The sequence below is a fragment of the Prunus dulcis genome, chromosome 7 (assembly GCF_902201215.1).
Source record: "Prunus dulcis chromosome 7, ALMONDv2, whole genome shotgun sequence".
Lineage (NCBI taxonomy): Eukaryota > Viridiplantae > Streptophyta > Magnoliopsida > Rosales > Rosaceae > Prunus > Prunus dulcis.
The window spans coordinates 8,168,027-8,194,061 of NC_047656.1; the positions used below are offsets into that span (position 1 = coordinate 8,168,027).

At 37.0% G+C, this 26,035-nt stretch overlaps 3 protein-coding genes across 3 annotated transcripts; 2 read left to right on the plus strand and 1 right to left on the minus strand.

Moving 5' to 3' along the window:
- The first annotated feature begins 282 nt into the window (after positions 1–282).
- Positions 283–3,532, plus strand: LOC117634468 (short integuments 2, mitochondrial). The gene is made up of 7 exons (XM_034368600.1): positions 283–650; positions 740–817; positions 895–1,036; positions 1,164–1,234; positions 1,490–1,586; positions 2,172–2,389; positions 3,074–3,532. The coding sequence occupies exons 1-7, from the start codon at positions 369–371 to the stop codon at positions 3,323–3,325; spliced, it is 1,140 nt and encodes a 379-aa protein (XP_034224491.1). The 5' UTR covers positions 283–368; the 3' UTR covers positions 3,326–3,532.
- Positions 3,533–13,964: 10,432 nt separating this feature from the next.
- On the plus strand, positions 13,965–18,386 carry LOC117634458 (ABC transporter G family member 15-like). Its single transcript, XM_034368585.1, has 8 exons — positions 13,965–14,261; positions 14,931–15,010; positions 15,092–15,553; positions 15,714–15,839; positions 15,928–16,347; positions 16,907–17,179; positions 17,548–17,655; positions 17,884–18,386. Exons 1-8 carry the CDS (start codon positions 14,018–14,020, stop codon positions 18,238–18,240), a joined length of 2,070 nt encoding a protein of 689 aa, XP_034224476.1. The 5' UTR covers positions 13,965–14,017; the 3' UTR covers positions 18,241–18,386.
- Positions 18,326–24,880, minus strand: LOC117634459 (NADPH-dependent thioredoxin reductase 3). Its single transcript, XM_034368587.1, has 10 exons — positions 24,492–24,880; positions 24,115–24,316; positions 23,851–23,956; positions 22,836–23,101; positions 21,499–21,778; positions 20,444–20,551; positions 19,847–19,933; positions 19,547–19,651; positions 18,826–18,956; positions 18,326–18,709 (listed from the first exon to the last, which is right to left on the minus strand). The coding sequence occupies exons 1-10, from the start codon at positions 24,715–24,717 to the stop codon at positions 18,649–18,651; spliced, it is 1,572 nt and encodes a 523-aa protein (XP_034224478.1). The 5' UTR covers positions 24,718–24,880; the 3' UTR covers positions 18,326–18,648.
- Positions 24,881–26,035: the final 1,155 nt, after the last annotated feature.

Genomic DNA, 26,035 nt, shown 5'->3' on the forward strand with positions numbered 1-26,035 from the left:
AGGTTTTCTTGAATTGTTGGATGTATCATTTTTATTTCACGTCAAAAAGATAATTAAAAAAAGCACTGTACGAATTAGCAGAACTTATTTGCTCTAATTTCTACAAGAAAATAATTGCTCAAATAAATAAATTATAAATATTGTCAATGCTGTTAGTTTACCTTACAAAGATGTCTTTATTTATGAAGACATTTAAGTTTATTTAGGTGAGTTTTTGGTTATTTTAAAATGTTTTTATAAAAATTGAAAGTGAAGGGTAAATTTTAGCTATTTTTATGAAAACTTAATTCGGGAGAGGAAACCTTCTGCAAACCACGCTTAAACCCTAAGCCTCCCTGAGTTCAGGGCTTGTTGCAGCAGAGGGAGAAATGGGGTTAGGGTTAAAGAATTTGGTGAAGAAGGGGATGATGGGGTTGGGAGAGATGGGGTTCAACGCCGGAGGTGGAGCCATCAACTGGTTCCCTGGCCACATGGCTGCAGCCACGCGCGCAATCCGCGAACGGCTCAAGCTCGCCGACTTCGTCATTGAGGTCCGTGACGCTCGCATTCCATTGTCCTCCGCCAACCAAGACCTTCAGCCCCAGCTCCGCTCCAAACGTTCCCTAATTGCCCTCAACAAAAAGGACCTCGCCAACCCCAATATCATGCAAGTAATGTTAATATAATTTATTGTTTTTTGTAGTTGTATTTATCATTTTCTTTGTTGAAGTTGAAGTTATTATTGGTTTAATTGTTTTAGAAATGGACCCGGTATTTCGAATCGTCCAATCAAGATTGCCTTCCCATGAATGCACACAGCAAGAGCTCTGTTTCAAAGGTATTTGTTTTTGCCTTCCAATTTGATATTTCTTATTTTGGGTTCAAAACCCTGAAATGTGCACTGGTTTATCAAAGCTTCTTGAGCTGGTGGAGTATAAACTGAAGGAAGCCATTTCGAGGGAACCTACTCTGCTTGTTATGGTGGTTGGCGTTCCTAATGTTGGGAAATCAGCTCTAATCAATAATATTCATCGGATTGCATCTTCTCGCTTTCCCGGTAAGTTCTTCATGTTAGAGGAGGTTGTTGTGAATCCTATATTGGTGGAAATGTGTTTCAATTATTAATATCCATGGAGTTCAGGCACTACACATTGAGGAATGACAGTGTTTGAGTTCTTTCATAGTGCAGGGTAAGATGAAGCGAGCTACAGTGGGCCCATTACCTGGTGTTACTCAAGACATTGCTGGATTCAAGGTTAGTCATTTTTGTTATTGATTTTCTTTTTCCTATTCATTATATGCTGAGCTGAAAATACAGACTAGCCGGTGAATACTTAAAAAAGAACGCTTTTTGACCCTTCTAATCTTGAAAACGAAAAAATAATCTAGCTAGTTCATAGTGTTTGTTTCTTTTGTAGTTCTTTATTCCTCTGTTTCCTTCATCTCGCTGATTTGATGATGGAAAATCGTCTTCCTTTTTCCCTAACTTTTTTGAATTGTTTATGTGCAGATTGCTCATCAGCCTAGCATATATGTTCTTGACACTCCAGGTGTGTTGGTTCCAAGTATCCCGGACATAGAGACAGGATTAAAGTTAGCTCTTGCAGGTTTGTCCTTTCTCAGATAAATTCTCTGGAATTTCTTATTACTGTGGCATTTGAAAGGTGTTTTGAATTTTTTAGGCTTATATTTGTTGGGATGGCATGACGGAGAAAGTTTCTCTAGGAATTGTAGTCCTTTATATGTATGCAACTTTAATACATGCTGTTTCAACTTTGTTGGCTTGGTAATCACCTTAATTTCTCTCTTTTGAAAATTGTCTGTTTCAACTTTGTTGGCAATTTTCTTTATTCTCTGTTCAGATTCCTTATAGGCTTGGTTGTACACTTCTCATTGTATAAATCGAATTCATACTTTAATAGCTTAATGGCTTTTAGCTGTTGGCTTCAATGGAGAACGGTCCAGTATTTAGGAAATTTAAGGATAGGGTCAGACCACCTCTCTGTGTAGTTTAAGATCCATGTTTAATGAATTCTGATTAGCTTACTATCAAATTTTGGCATTCCAACTTCCATTTGAAAAAAAAGAAAATTTGTCACGTACATCTTAAATAGGGATGAATCATTAAACTTAGGGGGAAATGTTTGTAACTTTTGTCAGTGTACTGCATCTCACTGAACTTCATCATGCAGGATCTATTAAGGATTCGGTTGTAGGGGAGGATCGAATTTCTCAATACTTGCTTGCAGTTTTAAATACACGAGGGACACCTTTTCACTGGAAGAACTCAAATAATAGGAGAATGGAAGGGATTCAATATGAAGCAGAGGAAAAATTTGACTACAGTCTTAAAAATCTTCGACCTAGTAGGAGGAAGTTGCCAACTAAGTCTCATGTGCTGTACGTTGAGGTAACGGAAATTACTATATGCGTGTTTATATTTTTCTTTATGCACCACAATGCTTGATTATACTCCCAACTTTTACTGCTGATTATTTCAAACCTCTGATGCTTACTCACTTAACAGGAGAAGTTAGTATAATTTCTGAAAATAATAATGAGTTTTTGTTTTTATCTTTTTCCTTTTAATAATTTCACTAAGACTATGCTTTGACTTGGAGAAAGCATATTGCAGATTACAGCAAATAATGAGTAACCCATCGATGATCTTTCAAAGGGAAAGTGAAGATTAGGTTTTCTGTACTAAAGATATTTGACAGTCATTGAGAAATAAATTGTTGGTTGAAGTAAACGGTTTGCTGACAACGATATGATAAGATCCAATTTCCCTACTTATCTTTGTGATAATTAGCAAAGAGATTTCTTTTAAATTTGTAATTTTTAGGTTCTGTGTCTGGAGCATGTATTTAAGTCTTGAGAATATGTTTTAATTTATTTGTTCACTAACCACTACGACTCTCACACTAGCCATTTTAATTTTCCTTCCACACGTGTAATGTGTGACTTTGCAATTAACTTTTAGTTCTTTGACACTTTTAAGTGCAGCTTAGATAAGTATCCTTGGTGACTTGGCCAATATTTGTCATGTCTGTATGCCTTTTAAAATACTAGTATTTTTCATGTTTCTTTTCAGGATCTTGTAACTGAAGTGCAGTGTGCTCTGTATTCGACTCTGTCAGAATTCAATGGCAACATGGAAGACGAGAGTGACTTGGAGGTACTTATAGAACAGCAGTTTGAAGCACTGCAGAAGGCACTAAAGATACCCAATAAGGGGTCTGAAGCTCGCTTGATGGTATCAAAGAAATTCCTTACCTTATTTAGGACGGGTAAGTTAGGCCCCTTCATCCTTGATGATGTCCCAGAAGCTAATCCGCTTTCATGAAACATCTTACTTTTCCATGAAGACCCCCTTTAATTTTAACTTTTGTTTCTTTAGCGTTTCGATCGATAGACTTGTATATGTGCGGTCCCCTTGTATCATATTGACTCATCTGTGTCAGTGATCTCAATTTTATTTCTGTTGTATTGAGAAAACTTGTTCATATTTGATATAATTATCAAAGTATCCAAATTTGGTTTGAATGGTACATATTTGTGTCTACTCTAAAGGAGGCTCTGTTTGTATTCAATCTGAAGTTTGAAAAATGTAGCTGCAATGAATCGATATGCAATCGAAGCTAAATCAAATAGCACTTATAAACCCTAACTCTATTATTTATTTATTTATTAAATTGGCAGGATGGATCCCATTAACCCCATATCAAATCTTTTGTTTAGTTTATTGGTATAGTGATACAAACTTCAAGGAAACAACTTTGTACTGTTGCGACGTGGCATGTGAAGACCTTCTAATTGGTTTCGTTCGTTCTCAATCCGTGGATATTTTCGATTAAAAAAAAATCCATAAGGATATTTAGGTAGGAAGGTAGAGACTGAACTTGAAAACGAATGTTGTCAAAACTTGTTGGTTTGGGCTTAGGCTTGGACAATGAAGGTATTCGTAGAGGAATAAGAGCAAGACAAGGGTATTATACTAATATAGGGAACTATTATTTGCGATCTAAAAAAGTTATCATGCACTCCTATTTTAAAAGAACATTAAAGAAATTATATTCCGATAGGTGTAGAATGATTTTTTTGGAGTGCTGATAAAACTGTCAATTTATTAACCTTAAGAAGTTTAGGAGTTTTTTGTCAACAAATTTAGGCAGTGGTGGACACCTAAAAGCGAGGGAAGGCTCTCATTTCCATGGATGCTTTCCTTTGAGTATAGCTGCCACAGGGCAAGCTGTTCTTCTGAGAGGGTAAAGGCAGGGCAGGGAAACCCCAAGAGGAAAATTTCCTGTATCCGTCATTAGTTTTTAATCGAGCACACTTTCAATATTCCTTTAAGGGTATTTGCTCTTAACTACTTGAGCTACAATCCCTTACTCAAATATCAATTTTTTTATTCAACCTTTTACAAATGGATCCAGCTATGGGTTGCCCTTACTGCTAATACAACTATCTTCTAACTATGGATAAGATAACTCGCTCACCGGTCGACACAACTATTATTCTTTGCCAATTCATAGACCTATTAGCTTCCCCTCCCCAGTCTTAGAGCATCCAAAATAAACTCCTTAAACCACCTCATTAGACAAACTTTAGGGAGGAATTGGAAAAATATAACTCCAACCATACTCTCTATTCACCTCCCAAAATAGGGAGATCTCTAAGAGCTCCTAAATCTGAGGAGAGAGAAAGGATTCCTAGAGGCTGCTTATAAAAAATGCTACTTTGTTTTATGTATATTATAAACTTTTAATTAATGCTAATTATTTTTTTTTCTATTTTTTTTTATAGAGATGGACCAATTAAAAAATAATTATAGTATTTATGACTCCCTAAACTAGGGAGTGTGATTGGAGTTCAAATTTTATAGAGCACTCCTAAAATATCTTTTGTCTATTTTTAGCTAAATTTTAACTAAAAAATAGGGAGCATGATTGTAGATGCTCTTATCTCTCTCGCTGGTCTATGGCTGTTGAAATGTATTTTTTATAATTAAAAAAACATCATTTTCTTTATTCTTCCACGCGTCTTCCAATTCAATCCTAGCATCAAACAAGCCCAAAGTTACTATTGATACTATTCCTTAAAAAGTGAAAATATCAACCATGTCATCCACCCATATTATAACACGTGTACCACTACTACCATACCATTCTATAATTTCTCACTATGTCATCAACTTTACTCTCAAAATAATGAAAAAGGTTTAAAGAAGGACCATTGCAATGCATTGAATGGTAACGCAAGCTTTATTACGCAATGGTTCTGTAACCTGTTACGACGAAATGAAACATACGTTTTTTTTTTATGGAGGGAACTTGGACCAAACCATGGTAAGGTTAGGCTTAGATATACAAATACAACAAATTACATTGGAGCATGTTCTCTCCTTTATGGAGTGAAAGGACCACAAAGTTGTAAATTGGATCAATATGCTAACATTATTCACGAAATAGATATCTTTTGCTCCCAAATAGTATGGTCCTTGCTACATAGGCCACCTCCAGCGCAAGCCCCCAGTTTGGGCAAATAGCAGCCCTAGGCCCCAAACCCTCCTCTAGCATGCCAGATTTAGCCTGGGCAAAGAGTGGGACTCACCAGTCCGGGCAAGTCTATGGGCAAAAATTGACTAGGTTGTTGTCCGAAGGCCACTGACCCACCAGCCACAGAAACCAACGGCTACAAGCCACGTGGCTTCTCTTGGAGCCTCCGATCAAAAAATCTTATTCAATCCAACGGCTGTCCAATTTTTGCCTTAAAATTAAAAAAAAATAAAAAAAATATGGAAATTATTTCTATAAATACCTACCAATATTTTTCACTTTCCAAACCAAATTTTCTACTACAAAATTCCATTTGTGCAAAAATACAAATGGCTTCTTCCATCGAAGCCGGAGGGTCGTGGACAAATGTTCGAAGAGGTCAAAATCTTGGCGACAAGCTAAAAAAAAAAATTTAATTGCCGTTTTATTCAATTTAATGTCTTTTTTTTTTAAATAAATATATTTCTTGCATTTCCAATTTCATGTTTTATTAGATTATTCAAGGCAAAACAAAAAAAATAGGAAAACCATTACACATGGCTCCTTAAGTGAACAATGCCCGCAGTTGGTTCCAGTGGTGCATTCTGTGTCGGAAATAATGGCACTATTACGTCCTCCAAAGGAAAATACTCCCCCACATCGTGATCCGGTGGAACCGCCTCTGCCAATGATTGAGTCGTCCTTGTACTCGATTGTGTCGGACTATCAGGACTGGGAATATTTCAATTGTATGATGAGTGAGATGCGAATTTTATAATAAATATGGACATGTGGCAACCGAAAATCTTATCCGAACAACTTATCAAAATTAATGATTTAAATATAAAAAATAGAAATTAAATTAAAGTGAATACTAATTGCCTTTGTCCTTACCTTTTGGGTGCTCTTAATGGTTCCACAAAATTCTAGTACTAGTCCACCATGGGACCCTAGGAGGTGCCCTCTTGCTGTTAGGATTAATAAATATGGGCTATTGAACTCTCTTTCAAATTAAAGTCTTTTTTTTCTTCTTCTTTTTTTCCATGCAGTGCTCATAACTTTTTCCAACCGTGGACTGCATATTGAATATAGAGGAATGCTAGCAATCTTCTCTCTAACCTTCTTTTTTGGACATTCTCCCTTCTCTTCATGACAAGTGTCATTTTCCTTACACTTAAAACAATGCCATTAATGCATCACACAATTTAGTTTTTGTTTTCCAAGTTTACCCTTTTAAAATATATTGGCTTTTATATTTCCTTCAATTTATTCAAATTTTGTTATAAATTCTTTAGCACATTGTTAAAAAATAAATAAATAAATAAACATAAGAAAAACGTCATATTTTTTTAAAATAAAAATAAAGTTTGTTTCATGACATTGTTATCATCTTTATTTTGTTTTTAACAAAACACGCGTTCTCTTTGGAAAAATAAAAAAATAAAAAAAACTTCAGTTTTTATTTTCTTATTTAATTTTTAACAAGGTAGTAAGAAAGCTATAAAAAAAAGCTTGTTATTAAAAAAATAATAATACATTTAATAAGTGTAAACTTGGAAAACAAAAATTAGTTTGTGTGATGCATTAATTAATGACATTGTTTTTAGTGTAAGGAAAGTGATACTTGTCATGAAAAGAAGGGAGAAGGTCCAAAAGAGAAGGTTAGAGAGACGGTTGCTAGCACTCCCCTTGAATATATATGTTGGTTGATCATGGTAGGTAAGGGTCCTTGTATATGATAGACATTATGTGGAATAAAATACAATTCTTTTACATTAGGTAAGCGATTGGTAACTATGGGGAGATTATAAAATAGTATTGTACCACCACGTCAGCTGATGATACTCATACATGATATTTTCTTTACATCGAGACTTTTTAAGATAAAATCTAAAACCACAAAGAAATCAAAGACTGTTTATAAATTGGAAACCATATCAAAGTAAGATGAAGAGCGGCAAGAAATGGGCTCTCGAACGATGAACAAGTGGTGTGGGTCTTTATGTTTATTAAATATCCAGGCCAATATATGGCTAATATTAGGGAATTATCATTTAATTGATAATTATCTAAATTAAATGGATATTAAGGCAATTAATTAGATAATTGATTCTAATTTATTGTAGTCCATTTCTGACCGTGATCTAATAAGAGATTGTTTATTCCGTGCTAGGGTTACATACATGTAAAAGGAGAGGATTGCTTCACGGCAAGACACACAAGTTTTCAAAATCAAACTCTAAACAAAAAGTTTAGATCTTTCATCAAAGACCGGTTTAACTATTTATTGCTTTGCCAAGCCTCCTTGGTATTTGTCAACTGTTTCCATCAGTTGAAGGCCATTCTGATTGCCTCTTGCATTGTTCTAATCTTATAGATTGTTGCCACTCGATCCTAAGCTATGTATTGAATCAGATCTAATACAAGGTGGTGGCAACTTGTAGTTCTGATCAACTTGCCCATTTATTTTCATTGTTTCACTATTTTATTTACTTTTTTATTATATTTTATCTCCCTCTCAATTGAATCAGTTTACCATTCAATTCATAATTGTTTGATTTAAAGTCATTTTACTTTGTGCAGAAGTCTTTTATTTATTTAGTTTTATTTTATTTTCAAGTCTATTAGGGTTTTAATATTGCTAATAGTGGCACGCTCGCAATTCACACATTCTCAAAGCCTATTCTAGGTCTTTGTTATTTTTCAGGGTAAACATATTTTGGCACGCCCAGTGGGACTTTCATGCATATATTGCTGACAATTTATGTTGGTGTATGCGTTATAGGGATAGAAGGGGTAGATTATGGTACGTTTGGTACGGTGGATTGTCATGGATTTGATTAAATCTTAGGACTGTCTTGGATTGGCCTAAGCTGGATTAAGTACTGACATATGTTTGGTGCTGCGTCGAACTAAGAAGCTAGATTGTAAAAATAATAAAGACCTATGTTTGGTGATGTGTCGTACAAAAAAATAGTTATTGTAATAATTAGATTTAAGACAATAATCATAATAAATAACTAAAATTCTAATATTTTTTAAAGGCTAAAATTATCTTAAACAAAAAAGGGTTCGGACTTGCGTGTTCAATTTAGCGAGGGTGCTATATTGCGAACCACTTTTCAACCTCGCTATATTAAATAAGCAAGTGAGGGGTTTTGTTTACTGTTGGACTAATCTCATTTAAGTTAGTTCCTCTCTTATCAAACATAAGTTTCAAGTGCTATTTAAGCTAGCCCAGTCTAAGCCTACCAAACGCAGCCTTAAGGGCGTAAGAGTTGGAAAGATCCGCCCCTATAGTTTGGTTGGCAGACTCCATTAAAAGCCATGCAATACATGCCAACATATCCGCCCCTAATATTTTCATTTAATATAAAAAAAATCCAAAATAAAATGCAAAAGTCTGGTTTTGATCAAATTATTCAAAATATGAATTTCAAATCCAACATATAATTCTCCTTCTTTCCATCTCTCCAAACAAGAAAAGAAACACAAATTTTAACTTCAATCTCTCTACTCTTTTGTTCTACCCTACATTTACACAACTCAAATCCTTGCTCTCTGAAGCTTTACAGAAGAAATCTCCTGGCCTTCTTCTTAATTTGCTGCAGGAAAAACAAAAACTAAATAAAAGTTATGCGTCCTGCATCAAACCTGCAGGAGTTGAAATGGTATAAATATCCCAGATCTAAGTGAGCATCCATGATCCATGGTATAAATAAAAAGGAAACAACTTCTTGAAAAAAAGAGAAACAAAATTCTTACCAACCATATATGATATGTGACAGGACCCGACCCAATTTTCACTTTGGAATTCAAGCCAAGTCCTGTGCGTGTCCGACACCTGGCGAAGGTCGGGCACAAAAAACCTTTTTACCCTTCTTACTTCAATTTCTCTTTAAAATTTCCTTAGACTTCTGCCGAAAATTCGGCAGAGTCTCCCCTGTATTTTTAACTAATCCCAAAATTTTTCACCTGTCAAACAATTTCAAATATTTCCTCCCAACTGCCAGAATGTTTCCAGTAATCAATTTCAACTCTAATCACTAAATTTTCAACTAGATATCCGAGCGTTTTCTAGGTCCTTCAGGGTTGTGAGGATTTCTTACAACATTATACCTGGCTTTGAGGCACGGAAGCTATGAATGGCCCGGTGGTGGATTCCGCATACTTCTACGGCCTGGGGGCAAAAAACAGGTTGAAAATGTGAGTGGACAAAAATAATGTTCTTCAAAACAATTTTCATAAACATAATATCCCCCATAAAAAAAAATAGTTAAATAAAACTGAATACGTACTCTTTTGCATCAAGCATATTCAACTCAAGGCATTCTATATAAGTCATATTCAAGCTCGAAAGTTTCATACAAAACCACTGAAATCAAAGCTTGCATAAAAATGCTGAAATCAAACGTGTATAAAAACTCTGTACTCAAACCTTGCATAACTGAACAAATATAAAGGTATCTATGCCTGAAAAATCAGAAAAGCTGATATAAAATAACTAAAAATCATCATTAAATAAAAGAAACTCAAAATTCTTCGAAAATACCACCAATTTGTACCCCTGTCATATCCGTCAATTCCCTGGCAGGTCTCGGGCGTCACACAGGCTACCCGAGCCGCAAACTGGCGAAATCAGGGGACTATGATCGGCCTGTCCCGCCGGCAGATTCCTCGATGACACCAAGTCAACTCGAGTCGCTCTGGCAGGATGCAGGGGACCGTAGTCAGCCTGATCCGCAATCCTGGCAGGTCTCGGGGACACAGAGTCAGCCGAGCCGCAATCCTGGCAGGTCTCGGGACACCAAGTCTGCCGAGCCGCAAATCCTGGCACTCACGGTCCGAGCGTCCCCGAAACTCGTGAGGCAAAGTCAAGTGCACTGACTGAACTATAATCAGACTGGATGTCCGTAGACATCGGTCCGACTCTGGGTAATCACCATAAAAAAAAAACGGGTACGAGGTGGTTTTAAAATAAATTCCTTTAAAAAGAAATATCTGAATAATAACTGTAAAACTCAAGTCGTGCTGCGGTCTCAACTGATTCGAAACTCAAACTCTGTTTCTATAACTGGTAAATAAGCAGCACCGACTTATAGAACTATTACTGTAATAATCGTGTTCGGAACCATAATAAAATGTACTCAAGATCAAATAAGGAAATTTATTCGAATAAACTCATTTATAAAAACTCATTTATATAAAATCAAAATAAAATCACTTATAAAATCTTATTTATGGAAATCCTCTATATAACTCATTTATAAAATAATTTACGAAAGAAAGTCCACTCACAGATGGTTCCGAGCTAAATCGACCCTTTGAAGGTTTCTCCTGCTAGTCGGCTGGACCTCTGATGCCTGATTACCCATGAATAATAAATCAGTAAACCGCTGAATAAAAGAATTAAATTAAACACCCTGCCCCCGGCTCCTAGAAGTACGTGCCTTTCAATTCAAATTACTCCTATGCCCACATTAGCCTTTTTCAAATGCTTGGAACAGTTTTAAAGGGTCCGACGCTCAACTAAGCGATACACTGCCCGATCGGCCGACCCGGGACCCCGTGGGTCCACGATCTCCAATAACCAATCTGGGCTTCCCTGAAGGTTCCTTACAGAGAGGGAACCATGTTCTACGAGTTTGGTCCAAATCGGACGGTCGGATTGGCCAAAATCGCATTGTCGCTTAAAATCCAAACCCTAGCACCAGGGTTCGCGATTCTGGAGTATCCGGGACTCCGATTCGCAATCCGTCGAATCCTACACGATCCTGACATCGTGTATACCGACATATCCAAAATTCAGCGCGATCCGACGATTTAACGACACTGCACCCACGGATCGCGCGATATGGAGAATCCGTTCGGGGCTCAAACGGACTCCGAATCGAGATACGCGAAATCCCACACGCTCGTGACGACACGAGGGTCACAAATCTGCCCAGAATTACATCGGTACCCTCGCCCACGCGCTCCAGCACGCGCGGGCAGCTTTGGGTGTCCAAAGCGATTTCGGGTGGCCGAAAAATCTCCGAACCAAGACTCCAAACTCCTACCCTAGGTAAAACACCCCATTTGGAGTCACTTTTGTTCTTGGACCACCCCCAAAAAGTGAACAGAAATAGTAGTTTCGAAGGGCCGAAGTTTCGGCCAAATTGCAAGTCGAAAATCGAACCCCTTAGAGCTAAAATCGGTCGAAGCCCATATACCCATCAGCTAGAACACGAAAAATAGCTCAAAAACCATACCTTACTCGATCGATTTGGTGGAGAAACGAAGGAGAATTTTGAGCTGGAAGTTCGGGTGGCTTCGAAGGAACCTCCGCCGGAAAACATAGTTTTCCGGCCAGCTCAGGGCGGCCCTGGGTGGAGGTTTTTCAGGTTGTGACGGCGACACGGAGGCGGACCCGATGGTACCCACGGCGGAGATCGGCTAGGCCTGTGGTGGCCGGGCCGTCGCCGAGAAGGCGAAGGGTCGCACGGCCCTGTTTTGTGCGAGAGAGAGAGAGAGGAACAGAGAGAAAGTGACGGGGGAGAGAGAGAAAGGGGTATAAAAATCTGACTTTTTTAGCCAAATTACCGTTTTGCCCTTCGCGGTTTTTAGACCATATCTTCTTCGTTACGGCTCCGATTCGGGTCTACTCCGTGTCTACGAACTCATTTCGCCGCACTCTACGCAGTGGCATAAGCGGAATTCCCAAATTATTTCTCGATTAAAAAGTCAAATTTTCCCCCATTAAAATATGCAAGGGCAATTTGGTCTTTTTGCTAAAAGATATTTTCCTTACTTTTTAGATATTTTCTTTCTTTTTAGATATTTTGTTTTGGGTTCTTACAATATGGAACCAATGAAACGAAAGAAGAAAAGAAAGAAAGAAGTGAGGGAGAGGAAGAGGAAGAGTGGGCCGGATATACAGTACAGGACCAAGATCGACTAGTGAAAGGAGAAATAAAGTTTAGTTGGAGGAAATCCTAGGAAATACTCGGAAGAGAGAGAGCCGCTAATACTTCAATTTTTGGTAGTGGGTGGCACGCTCGTAATTCACACATTCTCAAAGCCTATTCTAGGTCTTTGTTATTTTTCATGTTAAACAATGAGATGCAGATATTCACACCTAAACAAGTACAAAGTAATTAATGGTGTGTTTACTAATCAGGAATTGAATTCTACAAATGGAGAATTCCTAAGTTTACTTCACATCAAGGAATTGAAAAGTAAGTGGGGTCCATACACAAATTAGGAATTGAATTCCTGATTTTGGAAGAATTCATGGCATGTTTACTAATCTGTAATTGGATTATGAGGAATTGAATTGATGATGAATTGAATTGAGGAGGAGTTGGATTGAGGAGAATTAGATTCTAGATTCCTATTGAAGTTGTTTAATAAACCATATGGATTGAGGGGAGTTAGATTTCAAATTCCTATTGAAGTAGTTTACTAAACCATATAGAATTTGAGTAGGAGTGGCACTAATTACTAAAATGTCATCGTTGTTGGGTTAAAGTAGATGACAAATTTGAAAATTTGAAAATTGTGTGAGAATACAATGGGTAAAAAAGATGAATTCCTAATGGGTTAGTTCTCCATGAATTAGAATATCATATCCCACACAAGAATTGAATTCCTCCAAAATCAATAATTCAATTCCTAATTTTGTGTGGGTCCCACTTACTTTTCAATTACTTGATGTGAGGTAAACACAAGAATCTTCCATAGGTGGAATTCAATTCCTGATGAGAATTCCAATTCCTAATTAGTAAACACAGCATCAATTCCTGAAAAGAATGAGCATGTTAGTTTGTTGCTCTATTGAGATTGGTACTTTAGATGTTGCCTGCATTAGTTTTTCTAATGAAGTTTCTCTTAAAAAATAAAAAATAGGGTTTTTTTTTTCTTTTAAAATTATGAGAAAATTGGGTTATGATTTAAAGATGATGTATCACGTAAGTTCTTTGGATGAAATTTTAATAAGGTGTCATATGCATGAAAGAAGTCAAGTAGATCATGACAGAAAAAATTCAAGAAGACGATCCGAATCCATCGAACAAACATGAAGAGCCACAAGAAATGGGGGTCTCAATTGATCAACAAGTGGTGTGGGGCAGCACTTTGACTTTATGAGATACAGATCCATCTCCACCATCCATCAACCATCATCCATATCCACACTTAAACAAGTACGAAGTAAATGAGAGTACCAGTGCAGAAAGCATGGAGGTGTAAAAGACGTAGGCCCTCGAAAACTCAGTATGCTTGCAGTAGCGTCCATGCAATTATTGCAAGCCAAATTTGATTATATTCCACCATAACGAAATTAATGGCGGTGCCCATACTGCATAATGAGAGAACGTGATTAGGCTCCACAAGTCATCCCCTTGGCCATGTATTTATAAGATAACACGTAGGCTCTGTAGAAGAACTCAACAACACAATATTATTTCTAGGGTTTGCATTGCAGTGAGTAAATTTACATATTTGGTTGGCCTGTAAAAATGGCGGAGAGGTCGAGTGGTTATATTGAGGGAATGATTGAAGAGGATAAAAGATCGGCTTCTGCAGGGAAGTATTTGGTGTGGGAAGACATAACGGTGGTGGCTCCTCAAAACTTGAGAAATGATGCAACCTCAAGAAAGCAGCTGTTGAATGGGATTAGTGGTTTCGCTGAACCCCACCGGATTATGGCCCTCATGGGTCCTTCTGGTTCAGGAAAATCTACCTTACTTGATGCCTTGGCTGGTATCTCTCTCTCTCTCTCTAAAGTAATTGATTCCTTGGTTAGAATTGATATGTGATTTCCCATACCCTTGTAAGCCCTGTGTCTCTTTGTTGGATACAAAATACTATAATATTTCGCAAACAATAATACTCATCCAGAGAAAGGCCATACTGCATGCGAGTTGAGACCTACAACTATTCACTAAAATTAAAGCACATGCACAACTACAATTTGAGCAAAGGTCTGTTGGTGTCAGTTGGTCACTTATCTATGATCTATCTAATTATAGTATATAGCGGGTTTTCTTCCCTAAGGATATATCTTCTTCTTAAAACAGGACATCCTATTTTTGGATTGTAATCCAACCATCAGAACCATCCAGTTTTTAGATTCTCTTTCAAGCGTGATTCATGCAAAAAAAAAAGTCTACTAAATCGAAAATATAATCAAATTTGACTATTTTTGTGCAAGGATGATCCTTGGAGTAATCTTACATTCCTTCATAATGTTCTCACACGATTAGAATTTAGATGAGTAATGATGTCTGATTTGACTATTTTTTGTGCAAGAATGATCCTTGGAGTAATCTTACATCCCTTCGTGTAAATTTTTTTTTTTCTATAACCACCCGTCTCACGCTTGAGGTATTTTTTTCTATAATATTTAGAGAATTCCTTATTTATTAACAGGTAGACTACCTGCAAATGTTAAAATGTCGGGAGATGTTATACTCAACGGCAACAAAAGAAAGTTAAACTGCAGAGACATTGTAAGCATAATTAGAACTAACATGAAATTTTTTTTTTAAAAAAAAAAATTGATTATAATATTAATATGCATGTATTTTCAGTCTTATGTAACTCAAGAAGACCTCTTCCTGGGATCACTCACAGTCAGAGAAACCCTAGAATATTCAGCTCATCTCAGGCTTCCTTCTACAATGACTAAAGATGACAAGAATGAGGTGGTAGATGAGACCCTCACAAAAATGGGCCTCCAAGATTGTGCTGAAAACAACATTGGAAACTGGCATTTGAGGGGTATAAGTAATGGAGAAAAGAGGAGACTTAGCATTTGCATTGAAATATTAACACAGCCTCATGTGTTGTTGCTAGATGAACCCACCAGCGGCCTGGACAGTGCTTCATCTTTCTTTGTGATATGGGCATTAAGAAACATTGCTCATGATGGAAGGATAGTCATTTGCTCCATCCACCAACCGAGTAGCGATGTGTTTAATCTCTTCAATGATCTGCTTCTCCTAGCAGGAGGTGAAACTGTTTATTTTGGAGAAGCAAAGATGGCTGTACAGGTAAGATTATTATTTCTTAATAGAGCCGCCAAATTTGTTCACCGATATCTCGTTTTTTGAAATCTGAGCCTACTCTGAACCTCAATCGCATATTTCTAACAACTAAGATAATGACAGACAAACTAATTAATTGATGGCTTCTTCAATTCTTACTCTTCAGTTCTTCGCAGATGCCGGATTTCCTTGTCCAACAAGAAAAAATCCTCCAGACCACTTCCTTCGATGTGTTAGTTCAGACTTTGACCAAGTTATTGCAGCACTTATGATATCTCAAAGAATTAATTATGTACGTAAATTTCTTTAATTTTTCTTCAGAAGGGTTTGGTTTTGCTTGTTATATTATTAATGAATTGTTTTTGGGATTGTCTTGGCAGGGATCATCGGGCTCTTTAAATTCCGAAATGAATTTGACAACAGATGAGATCAAAGGAAAACTCATCAATGAATACAAGTCCTCCAAATTTTCATCAAACGCAAGAAAAAGGATGAGAGAAATCTTAACATTGCAGGAAAAACCTGCCACAAAATCAAACAAAGAAAATAGTAGCAGCTGGTGGAGGAAGCTATGCACATTGATTAGCCGATCTTCACTGAATATGTCTAGAGATATTGGGTACTACTGGTTGAGGAGTGTGTTTTACATTTTAGTTGCAGTGAGTGCTGGCTCTTTCTTTTTCCAGATTGGGACAAACTATCAAGCAATCGTGGCAAGAGGAAAGTGTGATGGTTTCATCTATGGTCTTATGATCTGCTTGTCCATTGGAGGCATACCCTTTGTTATTGAAGAATTACAGGTAGACGTGAAGCCTCATCCTTAATTCGCTCATATGATTTTTTTCACCTCGATACTTGCATTGTTAGTCTGTGAATTGCGAAAATTCATCAGTTTGATTCTATAGTTTGGCAACGTAAGTGTGGTAAAAGAACATTACCAGTAACAGTTTATCGAGTTATATACACTGAATGGCCCTCAGGTTTTCAGTGTATTCATAAAACAACTGAAGTTTCGGAAATTACACTAACAATCTCTAAGGTTTAAAACTAGTTTTCATTAAACCCATTCCGTTCATTTTCTTTCCAAAAATTTCTAATGTCATCACAACAACTTCTCAAAATGAAAAAATTAACCTCAAGACGGAAATTTAACGCAATGAGTATTGTAAAGACAATTTGAAACCATAGAGGAATTAGTGTAATTTCCGAAACCTCATATTTTTGTATGAAAGCACCAAAAACTTCAGAGTTGCGTTGCTTTATTCCATCTTCTTAACACAACAGTTTTTGGGGGCACTAACTCTTGAAGCTCATAAGTACAAAAATTCAACTGTATATAACTTCAAAGTTGGTTTGCAGGTGTTTAGGCGTGAAAGACTTGGTGGGCATTATGGGGATGCTCTGTTTGTGCTCTCCAACTTCCTGTCCTCGCTTCCTTTCGTAGTTGCCATGGCATTCTCTTCCGGAACAATCCTATACTACATGGTCAAATTCCATTCCGGCTTCTCTCATTACTTGTATTTTTGTCTCAATCTCTTCTGCTGCATTGCTGTCACAGAAGGCACTGCCTTAATCGTCTCAGCCGTAGTTCCAAATCTCTTGATGGGCATAGGAGCCGCAGCTGGAGTGACGGTAAACGAAATCTCACTTCTCGGTTATAAAATTGTAACAAAAACTGTATTTTGCAACTAAGTAATGCTAGAGATATCAACTATATCATCTCAACTAGTACAACCCTAAATACAAAAACTGTATTTTGTTTGCTGATTTGTAGCCTTACATTAAACTTCATTTGTTTATTGATGAAAAAATGCCATGTTACTAGTTTGTAACTAAGAGTAGGTAACCCTAATATCATTGTTTTTACCTCATCTTTTGTATGAATATAACGAACACATCACCCGTCACGTAATATGATCGATTAATACAATAATATATGATGTGTTAGTAAACACGTCAGTATCTTAGTTGTCAACCATCTAATATGTTTATACACATAGGTATTCATGATGATGCCATCTCTTCTCTTCCGGAGGCTGGTTGACCTTCCAAAGATCTTTTGGCGCTACCCAATGTCCTACCTCAGCTATGCAGCATGGGCTATACAGGTATTAAGAAGTATATTAGGCCTTCCAAACACTCCTTAATTACAACTTATGATATGTTACTAATCAGGAATGGTTAGTGGAATGATTCCAATTCCTTGATTACCTTATCTAAGTTTTCCGATTCTTGACTAACGCAGTTCCTGGTAAATAAACATGCCATTAATTAGATTTGTTACCACTCCATTAATTTAGATTTGGCATCTAATTGCTGATTAAAATTTATCTCAGGGTCAGTTCAAGAATGACATGATTGGGCTTGAATTTGACCCTCAAGTTCCTGGAGAACCGAAGTTGAAAGGTGAGGATGTTCTCCTTCATATGTATGGGATAAACCCTAAAATTTCCAAGTGGTGGGATTTGGCTGCTCTGGCAGCCTTGTTAGTTTGTGTAAGAGTTATCTTTTACATGGTGCTCAAGTACAAGGAGAGAGCATCATTTTTTACACAGAGACTTTATGCCAAGGCAAATTTTCAACACAAAGCCAAAAGAGCTCCATTGAGTAAGGAGCCATTGATCTCCTCCAGCAGGCACAAGACTCTTAATCCATTAGCTTCTCAAGAGGGTCTTGGATCACCACTTCCATAGTGTAATTGTACTCTTCCTCTTTGATTCACTTATTTATTTCACTGTAAATGTCTTTGTATAAGATTAAGGGTGATCACACCAAACATCCGTGTAAAGTGAAACTTTTATTAATTTATCAACTTGAAATAAATACAGTTCGCAAGAAAGATGGGATTGGGATAGGCAAAAATAAATACAGAAAAGAAGCTAAACCCTCCCAAACTTACAAATTGGCGGAAATACAGGATCGGAGAATCGAATACCGTAACAATGCATTGGCAACTCTGCATGTATAATAATCTACAGTGTAGTTGATCAATACAAAATACAATTGTGAAAATTGAAGGTGTTATTGAGCTAGCCTGTTTGGGAGGAACAAAATTGAACTACAAAATGAGGACATCAGGCAACCAAGGGTCTTGAATCTTCTCATTTATTTGCTTGAATAAATTGTCTATACTCGCTCTTCATTTTGACCCCCGATACAGTCCTACAAACAAGCATAGAACAATTAGAGCCACAAAGGAACGAGCAACCTTGTAGATGAAGTTATATGTGGTGAATAGATCACATTGGGGACAAAAATATGGACAGAGATAAACCAACCTGATCATTTCTTTATTTTTGAAGAACTGAACACATGGTGTACCCATAATTCCAGCTGCTTCTGCTACTTCTGGATCTTCCTCAATATCAATTTCAACAAAATGTACATTTTGGTCAAATTCATCTATCACCTGCCATCAGAAAAAAAGCTTAAGATTACCACATCCTCTATTGGTCATGTACATTCACGGATATATATGATGAAGCATGTTTTACTGTCACAAAAAATGTGCAAAGGCAGACAAAAGTCTCGTTTCCAAGTAAACATACACCACCAAGAACTGAACTCCTGAACTCACCCTCCCACAATCCCACATCAAATTCTATGAGCAAGAAAATGCCACTAGGCCCAAAGGCCCACTGGCTACAGTCAATCATGCTTCCTGCATGAGAATCTTACATGTATTTGCGCCTGCTGGTAACATAAGCTTATAGGTACATTCCAAAGACATCTTAATTTTACAGATATCTGATTTATACAGTGTCTCACACATGAAAGAACACTGTGATCGCCCACAATCTGGTTTCGATTTTTAACTATAACAACATGCAACCATCTTAAAACTTGCCCAAGCCAAATGCTTGACGTGATTTGCACACAATAAATTGAATTACGTGTGTCCCAAAAATATTCATATTCAAATTCACATCCTGTATAAAGATCATAGTAATCATGAAAGTTTAAATTATCAGTGGTATTTATACAAGTTAATTTGTATACCTTACTAAGAATTGGCTTCAAAGTCCTACACGGACCACATGTTGGTGCTGTATATAGTACACATATAAGCCTTGGACTTTCATGGTACAATTTTCGTAGGGCATACTGAAAAGCAAATACCAAAAAAGTTACAACTTAATTAAGAATAGAACTACTAATATTTATATCATAAAAACCCCAACAAAAAAAAAACAAAAACAAAAACAAAAACAAAAACCAAAAAATAAAAAATAAAAAATCGTCGATTGGTTAGTATGAAATCATTAGATCATGCTAGCTTATAGGTAAAAGAAAACATGCCTGGCCCTTATGCTTTGTAAGAGTAATGTCAAAACCTTCTTGAACATCCCTGCTTGTGAGTTCCTTCTTAGCCTCTTCAGTTTTGGGCTGTAAAATGTAGATAGATGAGAAGGATGTTTTTTATGAACATTGCTATCAGAGACTATAAATTCAACTATTGATCCAAATAAAATTCCACAATGCATTTACCAAGAACACAAAGAGTTGTTATATTAATTCCTCAATAATTCCCCACCAAAAAAAAAAAAAATTTCCTCAATAATTTAGTGTCTTTTTTTTTTTTTGGCCAATAATGTCAAAATTCATTTCAGTGACAAATGACAAAATAATTATATTTCCTATCAAAGGGGTGGAAAAAATTAAGTAAACATTAAACTGTGCAGTAAACTTTATTGTCAAATAAAAATAAAAACTAAATGGAACTTATGTTGGAATGCATATCAATAATTTCTTTTACAACCAGAGGACACTAAACAATTACAGGTCTAAGAGTATGGGTTTAATAAACCTCTGAATAAAGTAAAACCCAGCAGATGAAAATAATATATTATTTCTAGAGACATGTAGACAATATAAACTTTATTAGAAGTTAAATACCTGGTGAAACTCAATAATGAGATCTTTTCCCACAAGATATCTCTCAACTGATAAAGCGGCAACGCATCCAGAACCTGCAGCAGTTACGGCTTGCCTCCATTCATGGTCCTAATAAGGTAAAAGAGACAGGATTACAGATAGTCTACAGAGAATTTTTGCAAGCAAAGAACAATTTTGGGTCAGAAAAACAGCTTAATCTTTCTTTCTTTTTCTTTTTTTTCTTTTTGGACTGCAGAACACGGGTTTGAATTTGAATAGCAATATAACTACTTTTATGTGAAGCAGGTCCAGCAGATGTATTGCAACAAAAAAAGAACCCAACAAAGAAAAAACTCCCCATCAAGCATGCCTATCGGATGTGCTTAATAATTCTTTGTACATTACTTTTCTGTTTTTTTAAAAACTAAAAATCAGTAGACATCATCTGTCATGATGCTGGCCATAGTTTTAAAATAAATATTATAGCCACCTTTTAGAGTTTCGAGTGAAACTGAATGATTATGTTTCCTCATGAATTTCATAGACTCAAAATTCTGCCAAACATTTGGAATGTGTAGTATTTCAGTTGCATCACATGTGGACGTAACATAGGTCTCTCAGAATTTTATAATATTGAGGATAACCCTCAAGCTATGGGTGGAATTCCGACCTACTCAATAACTTATTGCTAAACCACCCAGAATACAAAAAACAACAATAAAAAAGCCTACTTTCCATGCAACACTTTCACCCAAGTTCTAAAATATTTTTTTATTCCAAACATTTCCTCGCCTAAATACTAAATTCTTCACTATATCCAACCATTGATAACTAACTTCAGTTTGTCATAATCGATCAAACAAATACAATATCTGTACCTACAATGAGGTAACAAATTGAGTATGATTGTATGTGTGATAGCATCTACTATACCAGGAATATCAATGAACCCGATTATTGAAATTGCTCAGGATACCCTTTGTTAGGTGTCCAAAGCACATAATTAGTCTTCACAGGTCCTGAGCCATATTAAGAACTGAAGAAATATAAAAAAAGAAAAGTTTTAGCAGCATTACCTGTACATCTCCAGCAGCAAATACACCTTCAACTGAAGTTTTTGCAGTACCCTCCTCTACTAAGATGTAGCCAGAGCTGTCAAGCTCAACTTGGCCTTCCAACAACTGGCTATTTGGTGAATGACCAATACCGTAAAATAACCCCTTTGCTTCAAGCACAGATTCCTCCCCACTATCAAGTTTTCGAATTAAAATACCAGAAATCTGGCCCTTCATATTGCTAACGACGTCCACAGTCTCTGTGTTGAAGTGCAAGGTGACATTTGGGTTGTTGTACACTCTGAAACATTCGCGATAATCAACCTGTTAAACAAACATTCAGGGAGTTGAAAACTCACACATACATTAGTAAAAATTTCATCACCATCAAGGAAGGCAATCAGAATCTAGAACACAAAAATAACTATCCTGAGATTTTAAAAAAACTGAGGAATGGTCTAAAAGAACAAGGAAAATTCTACTGCCAATCACTGCACATTCCATTGCAGCTGAGCTATAAAACATTGGCATTACATAGAGAATACACAGTTTTAATAGACAATTAACATGAACTGTTCAAATTTTCTTGAGCTATAAAGCATTAATTTCCTACTCCAGCTTTAAAAAAAGCAGTTTTGTTCTAGATCAAATAGATGTAAAGCAAGCTTGATGGGAAAAGATAGAAGCTTATAACAAGAATAAATGAAGAAATTTTTTTTTATAAACCAATTGAAGTAATTTACAACTTCAGATCCTTCCAGGAAGACTAGAAACTGCCTCAACAGATTGGCTCATTCACAGGCAATGTCATCATCAGATAGATAGCATTTATGATGGTCAAATACAGTACATTCACTAATTATTCAACAAAACAAGTACCAATGTGCATATCCATTGTACTATGTACTAAAGGAAAGATAATATCAGTTACAATCAAATTAGAAAACATTTAAAAAGAAAAAATATATATAATGATAGAACACATGTATAGATGGTGACATATGAAGTAGCTGCATGAAGGTGGATGAAGTTGCATATGGAAGTAGAGGGGCAAGCAAAATCCAGATGAATAAGTGGACGGATGATGAAACAAAATTTTCTGCTATGCTCAAATTTAAATTATAAAACAAAATTTTTAGAGAAAAATTACTATGGTATATATCCATCCATCCGACATGAGACACCAAGGAAGACAAATGTGATTAGGCTGAGAAAAAAGCATAAAAAGAAACCTTTCACTTAGTATATATTTATGTGGTTAAGTAATCCACATTGACCAACCACCCAAGTGTAATTTAGAAGGTGTGGCATAAGAACATCAGAACATCAATATTAAGATAGGTTTCATCAACACTCACCTATCTTGCATTGCTCTAGAAGCTCTTAGTTGATCTCTACGCACAAGTAGATGAACATGACGAGCATATTTTGTGAGGTATAAAGCTTCCTCTGTAGCTGTATCACCCCCTCCAACCACAGCAAGAACTTGCCCTTTAAACAATGGTGATGCTCCATCACAAATTGCACAAGCACTAATTCCCCTACTCCAAAATTCATCTTCACGAGGTATCCTAAGCCGTTTTGCAGTAGCTCCTGTGGCAAAAATTAGAGTGTGGCACTTAACCTGAAATGCAAATGCAAAACTGAGAATCAGATTAGAAGTACAAGGACAAATTAACATATGGTAAACTCAAGGCCGATAGGATATGAATAAAATATTCAGCATACAATCAGAAGATAAATGTTACCATATTGGAAAGAGATGCACAGTGGATTATAGACGAAGAAAAGAAATCTAAACATTGGGCAAAAATGAACCTTTTTCTTTTTGTTTCTTTTATAACTTATGATTTCTTTATAGTAAATGAGGAATGTTTTATTAATGGAGCAGAGTAAGAGGATCTTTGAGGATAAATGTAAAAAGAAGGTGGACTGGTCGAAACTATGCAAGCCAATCGATCAGCCAGCTATGTTGATCAATCAACCTGTGCATTGTTTCAGCCAATCCACATTTCAGATGTCCATACTTGAAGCCCCTCAGATGTCCATATATATTGCAGAAAAATGGAAGACTTACAAAGTTAACAACGCTACCAGTCATGTATTACTTTATAGCTGTAGACACTAATGTAAAATTCATTTTGCACTCATGCCCCCCTCTCTGACATGAAAGAATTTCACAGCTTGAATTGTCAGTGAGACAAGAAAATAAAATTATTCAAAATTTCATTTCAAAGGAAACCCACATTCATCTAGCAATTAGAATCATTTTTGACACTGCATAAAGGCCACCTCTGTGAAGTTTGAAAGAACCCAATTAAAACAGATTACAAAAATATATAAAACCAAAACTTGTGCAAAATAACATATCACCTTACGCTCACTACTTTCCACAGTAAAAGGTCTAGTTTTGACATCAATAGACTCAACATCTTCCTGGTACAACTCTGCTCCCCAGCGTTCGGCTTGTCGCCGCATCCTGCACAACACACAAACAAACAACGCTGAGCTTCTTATGCAGCACTCTAGTTGAAATTGCAGCTTTCCTAACAATTCCCACCTGAACAACTTGGATTTTGGAATTCAAAACAAGTCAGGACCAGTAATTCCATTAAATCATAAACTTGGTTGGTTTACCTGTCCATTAAATCAGGACCAGTAATTCCATCTGGGAATCCTGGAAAGTTTTCAACTTCAGTAGTGGTCATCAACTGCCCCCCCGGGCCCGATTGATACCCTTCAAACACCAGAGGCTTCAAATTGGCTCGAGCTGCGTATATTGCAGCTGTGAATCCAGCTGGACCTGACCCAATTATCACCACATTCTCGATTGCATTTGCTGCGCAAAAACAAAACAAACAAACAAACCATCTTCATCAATTTGTACAACGATTAAAACCCACAAACTAGAACACTGTGCAAACTGAACTTCCACTTCAAAGTTCAAAAACATGCAAGCATATACAGAGAGGGAGAGAGAGAGGGAGGGAGGGAGGGAGGGATGGAGGGAGCACCTTGAGAGGTAGAAGGAGACTCGGAGGAAGCTCGGAGAGGGAGAGAGTGAGGGCGTGAGCGTGGAGGAGAGAGGAGAGGGAGAGAGAGGGGGCGAGGGCGGGTTCTGAGGAAGAAGAGAGTGTGGTGAGGAGGAGGAGGAAGGAGAGAGGAAATGGACATGGTGGTGACTCGGTGAGTCGGAACGGTCTCGAAACCGGTTCCTATCTTGACACCCGCCGCAGCCATGTTTGTTTCAGACCATACAAATTACAAGGCGCTTTGTTCTTTAATGCTCTCTCTCTCCGATACTTTGTTTTTTTGGTTTGTTGTTTTTGGGAGCTGTGGACGGGCTGCTGCTCAAGGTTATCTATACTCGCTCGCCTCACGATGCGTGCCACGCTCTTCTTCAGTACAAAACAATTCCTAAAAGATTTTCTTTTCTTATCTTTTCTTTTTTTTTCTTTTCGTTTCGTTTCCTTTTTATTTCGGAGTTTGGACAGCCAAATGGTTAGAATGAATAAAGGCCAAACTACATAAAACCCCCAAAATTATAGAGTTATTTTCAAGTTCACATCCACTTTTGGAGACATTTACAAGTACATACTCAAATTCCCCAAAAACCTACAAATTGCCTCGACTGTCAGTAAATGCTAATGTGGCGAATATGGGCTCCATTTTTTAATAACGCAGACTTCCATGTGAACAAATATGGGGATCATTACAAACTCATACCCAACACTTATTGACTCGTTTGACCAGTACACAAACTTCATGAAACCTTTCAAAATACACCCTCCATTAGAAAAATCGTTAAAAATTATGTTAACTGCTGATGTGGCAAAGCAGGGTTCCACATAGACAAAAAAAGTAATAAAAACTCATCTTTAAAATAACTAAAAATCAAATCAAATAAAAAAGAGAAATATCAAAATGAAAAAAGAAGAAGTAAAGAAACAAAAAACGCAAACCCAACTCAACCCCCTCCCACCAAAGCTCGTGGCCCCCGACCCAACCTTGCTGCCCAAATACTGAGCCCTTCAATGCTTTCCCACCAAAACCACCGTCGATGCCAACTCGCCTATTGTCGCTAGAATCCCATCTCTCCCTCTTTCTTACTCTCTCTCTTCTCCTTCTCTGCCTCTAAATTTGCCCACCCAACACCCTAACCCAACATCTAGAATTTCTGAGCCAACACCAGCCTCAGCCTCATTTTCCTCACCCTCTTGCCATGGCTTCAAGATCCACCTCCCCCTCCTTTTTATTTTTTGGTTGAAAGATGATAATATTAGACCACGACACCCCACACCCACCCTCCTCTAGGCACCCAGACACCCCTCAACTTTGCAGACCCCATCACCCTAGACCCTGACCCTAAATTGTACAAAATCAATCAACACTGGATCTACCCTCGCCGATCGATTTCTCACCACACCCAGATGCCAACGTTGTCTCGAACCCAAACCCCACAACCTCTTCGACGACTCGCAAATCTCCTCCTCGAATAGCCAACCCCACGTAGAAACGGAGAAAGATAAATACATAGAGAAAGAGAAGGGGCGGAGTG